The 3,860-nt window shown below is 36.2% G+C and overlaps 1 protein-coding gene across 1 annotated transcript; it reads right to left on the minus strand.

The window, feature by feature from the left end:
* Positions 1 to 1,101: 1,101 nt before the first annotated feature.
* On the minus strand, positions 1,102 to 3,396 carry LOC138335599 (uncharacterized). The gene is made up of 2 exons (XM_069284768.1): positions 3,272 to 3,396; positions 1,102 to 2,837 (listed from the first exon to the last, which is right to left on the minus strand). Exon 2 carries the CDS (start codon positions 2,276 to 2,278, stop codon positions 1,367 to 1,369), a length of 912 nt encoding a protein of 303 aa, XP_069140869.1. The 5' UTR covers positions 2,279 to 2,837; positions 3,272 to 3,396; the 3' UTR covers positions 1,102 to 1,366.
* Positions 3,397 to 3,860: the final 464 nt, after the last annotated feature.

The raw sequence follows: 3,860 nt of genomic DNA on the forward strand, positions 1-3,860 counted from the left end.
TTACTGGATATAGAGCATATAAATTATTATTTTATTCAATACAAAACAAGTGGTGATAGCATTTGCTGAATAATCCTATAACTCCTTTTTACTATAATTTTAGTAATGGATGACTCAAGTTCTGATGAAGACACCAGAGATGGCCCACTATCTTTAGAGGATTTGAATGGATGGTCTAAAAAATCACTTCAACAATGGCTGATGAAACGGGAATTAAAGAAAACTGGAAACAAAAATATTCTTATAAATAGAATTTACAGAGCTATCAATTTTGGTGAAAGTGACATTTCAAGCTCGGATAACGACAGTACCTCCAATGATCCAAAATCAGACCTCCCCAATAAAAATGAACTGTCATTAGATTTGGAGGACCTTACCACAACAAATTGTCCACCAATCCGCAAAGAAGATGTTCAGAACTATTTCCTTTATGAAAAGAATCCAATCACTGGGATGAATAAAAATTGTAACCGACAACTACGGAAAGCAAAAAAGTTTTCAAGTGAACAATATATTAATAACATTCAGTTCAACAATGTGGATGAGACATCACAATTTTGTATGGTTAAGGCATTGTGTAAACCAAGTATGCGTCTGAAAGTTTCAGTGGCTGGTGGAAAGGTTCGCGAGCATTACAATATCTTTGGAACGCTAGTTAAACAGACTGGCAGGATAATAAATGCATCATGTAACTGCAAAGCAGGACTTTCTGGTGTTTGCAGTCACATTGGAGGTTTATTTCTTACTATGGCAAAGGTGAAAGGCTCCTGCATATCCACTGGTTGTATCATAGTATCCTAGTATCAAGTATCATAGTGTTATTTGGAAAAACAAATTCATTTTTGTGGTGATAACCTTAAGAGTACTCCTATATATATACTATCAATGGCTAGTGGTTGATTATTTATTTACATATTTGTTAAGAGTTTTACAGTCTACTGACAGTAAGCTGTAAATGTTGGTTGGTTCATTTACAATAATTGAAAACAAGACTTCATTTATAAGTTTGAAAAAAAACCCAGTTTATTTACATTCATTAAAATATTAAAGGTTTATAGATATAATGCAGCAAAATAATGTATTTCATTACATTTTTATAAAGAACAATAAGTCAGTTATATATAATAATGAACATACAGTAAAATCTGGATCACTGTGTATTAGGCATAGTGTAATTGAATTATCTATAATGTCAACTTAAAGTAATTATAATCAAAACCTTATAAAACCGGAAACCTGACTATATCGGCCAGATATGCTGGTGACATCCGGTTTAGACAAGTTACACTGTATTAGGATCAAAACAACCTTTGTTAGTTTACCCAGTAGGTTAAATATAGTTTTCAGATCTAACTAAAACTAATAATTACTTTAACAATGGATCATAAAGGTTGGTCATGGCACAGCATATCATAATCATTTGTTCTGCCAAGTGAACTTCAGACAGCGGAAGGAGAGTCTGTAGAATTTTGAAATTTTTTATTTGCTCCATTTTCATTTCTACCACAATTCGGGGAGCAGCAATTTGCTGAGTTTTGAAAAATTCTTGTCGTGTCATTTGTTGTGAAGCACTAACAAAGGGTGGCATGTTGAGTCCAATATGTGCAGGTAACAAATCCCCTACAGTAAAACCTTTGTCCGCCAGTATAATGTCACCACTTTCTAATTTTGGGAGAAACATGTTGCCATCCTGCTGAACAATATGCCTGTCTGAGGCTCGCCCACCCCACAAACGAGATACAAATGAAACAAGTCCACTTGGTGTTACCCCTATCAATACTTTAAATGTATTGTGATGTTTGTATTCACTCCAAGTCAGAAATTGAGCTTCAAGTCCACTTGGCTTTTCACAAAAAAATTCTGTTGCGTCTATCACAATACGGACTTGACTCATCTCTGCAAAACAACTGGGTAAGTTACTGAGTATTTGTTCCTTACTTGGCCATGGTATCAGGGACTTCATATGGTCATACATAAAATTGATCCATGTATTCATAGTTCTGGATACTGTCATTACTGATACACAAAACAAGTCAGCCAGAAAACTTTGAGTAAGACCCAAACGGAGTCTCAAACACACCATGAAAAACTCGTCTAAGGGTCTTAATGTACGTTTCTTCCCAGGCTTGTCTTTGTCCTCGCTGGTATACTTCCTATCAACTGGGTCTTTTGTAGTTCTTTTTTCACCTTCCCAGTAGGCTAATTTGCTGGCTCCATGTTTAAGAAAAACTTGAAAAAACAGAAAGAATGTTCCATAGTTAGGAAACCCAGTATACATTCTGGTCTTTTCATCATCACCATGGATATCTTCAGGTTTTAGGAGGGGTATTGGTGTCTGGGTTACAGCTGGTCTTCTTTCGGGACCCTGTGTTTGTGCAGCTATGTCAAGACAATTGAACCGATGAAGACTGCACAGAAACTGACTGCATCACCACCATGTCTGTCTGTGTATCTGTGGTATTTGATGTACATTGATAGTTGTCTAATGGATCCATATTTTCCTCTCTGTTGTTAGTGCTAAGTCGAACTAATGGCCGTCTTGGTAGAACAACTTTCTGTGGAGTGTTCAGATTAAGTTTAGTAGGCACAGAGTCTCTATTACACATATTGTTCTCAAAATGAAGACTACAGATTCTAGTACCAGGTCCGATAGGTGCATCAGGTCTCACTAATCGAATTCTTTGTAACCATAAAGCCCTCCTCTTCTTTTTGTCATCACTCTCTCCTGATGGTATTCTATGAAATGTAATTTTCTCACCGCTGTCTAAAGTCTGTCCTTCGTGTTTAGAGCAGAGCACACAGTAACGTTTCCCACCTCCCATGACTTACATTTGACACTGAAATAATGTAAAAAAGAACAATATGAAGTTTGATTGAAACTTCCATAACAAATGCAATATATTTAATGATTTTAAATACATTTTATTATGCTTTACAACGAGGAAATCGTAACATGTGAACGATAATAAGATAGGAACACCCTACATAATATGACCAGACTGAAGCAATACGTACGCATGCATTGTAATATAACACAGAAAATGACCATGATTTCATTTGAAATACAAAATGTATATAAGCATCCAATGTTTGATTGATTGTTTTTAATTAATATAGGTCTTTTCAAATGCGTATCGTACGTTCCGTAGCCCTATGTACCGGGCCGATCACAATTCACGAAAGCTTCAAATCCGTTCGCCATTTATTGAAAATCGAATAAAGTAAACGCTCACACAAAGGTCACACATTATATGTATGCATGTCGACTTACCTCTGATTTGTATGGTTTAAGCTGACAAATAAGATATATTGGTTTTCCGCTAAGATATTTTCGGCTGTTATCCTTCGACTAAGTTGTTTACAATGGCTGTGGTAAACCGGAACTACCCAGACGATTTTTCGGCGCAGCGCCATCTACCGGTTTAGTGTTAAAGGGATGTAATGCGGTAGGCTCCCATTCATCGAAATATTGAATAGATGTATAGATAAACATATCCCTATGATAAAAGGCAACAAGCACAACGCAAAATAATAAACCATACCTTCCACTGAACGAGAACATTAGAAAGAAAATCAACAAAAAAAAACATAGGGCATGGCAGCGATATTTAGAAGTGAGAACAGAGTCGAAATACAGAGAATATACTAAAATCAGAAATCAGGTAAAGGGTGCATTGAGGAAGGCGAGACGAGATATGGAGAAAGACATTGCAGGAAATGTCAAAAGAAACCCGAAACGTTTCTGGAAATACATCAACTCGAAAAGAAAGGTAAAAACAGGGATTTCAGAACTTAAGGGTCCAGACGGAGATGATTGAAAAATTGCTGTGTTGGATGGGGACAAAGCAGAAGTACTTGCA

This window comes from Argopecten irradians, chromosome 11 (genome assembly GCF_041381155.1).
Source record: "Argopecten irradians isolate NY chromosome 11, Ai_NY, whole genome shotgun sequence".
NCBI lineage: Eukaryota > Metazoa > Mollusca > Bivalvia > Pectinida > Pectinidae > Argopecten > Argopecten irradians.

Coding starts and splice junctions, on each gene's coding strand:
- LOC138335599 (XM_069284768.1), bottom strand. CDS start 2,278: ATGTATACTGGGTTTCCTAACTATGGAACATTCTTTCTGTTTTTTCAA.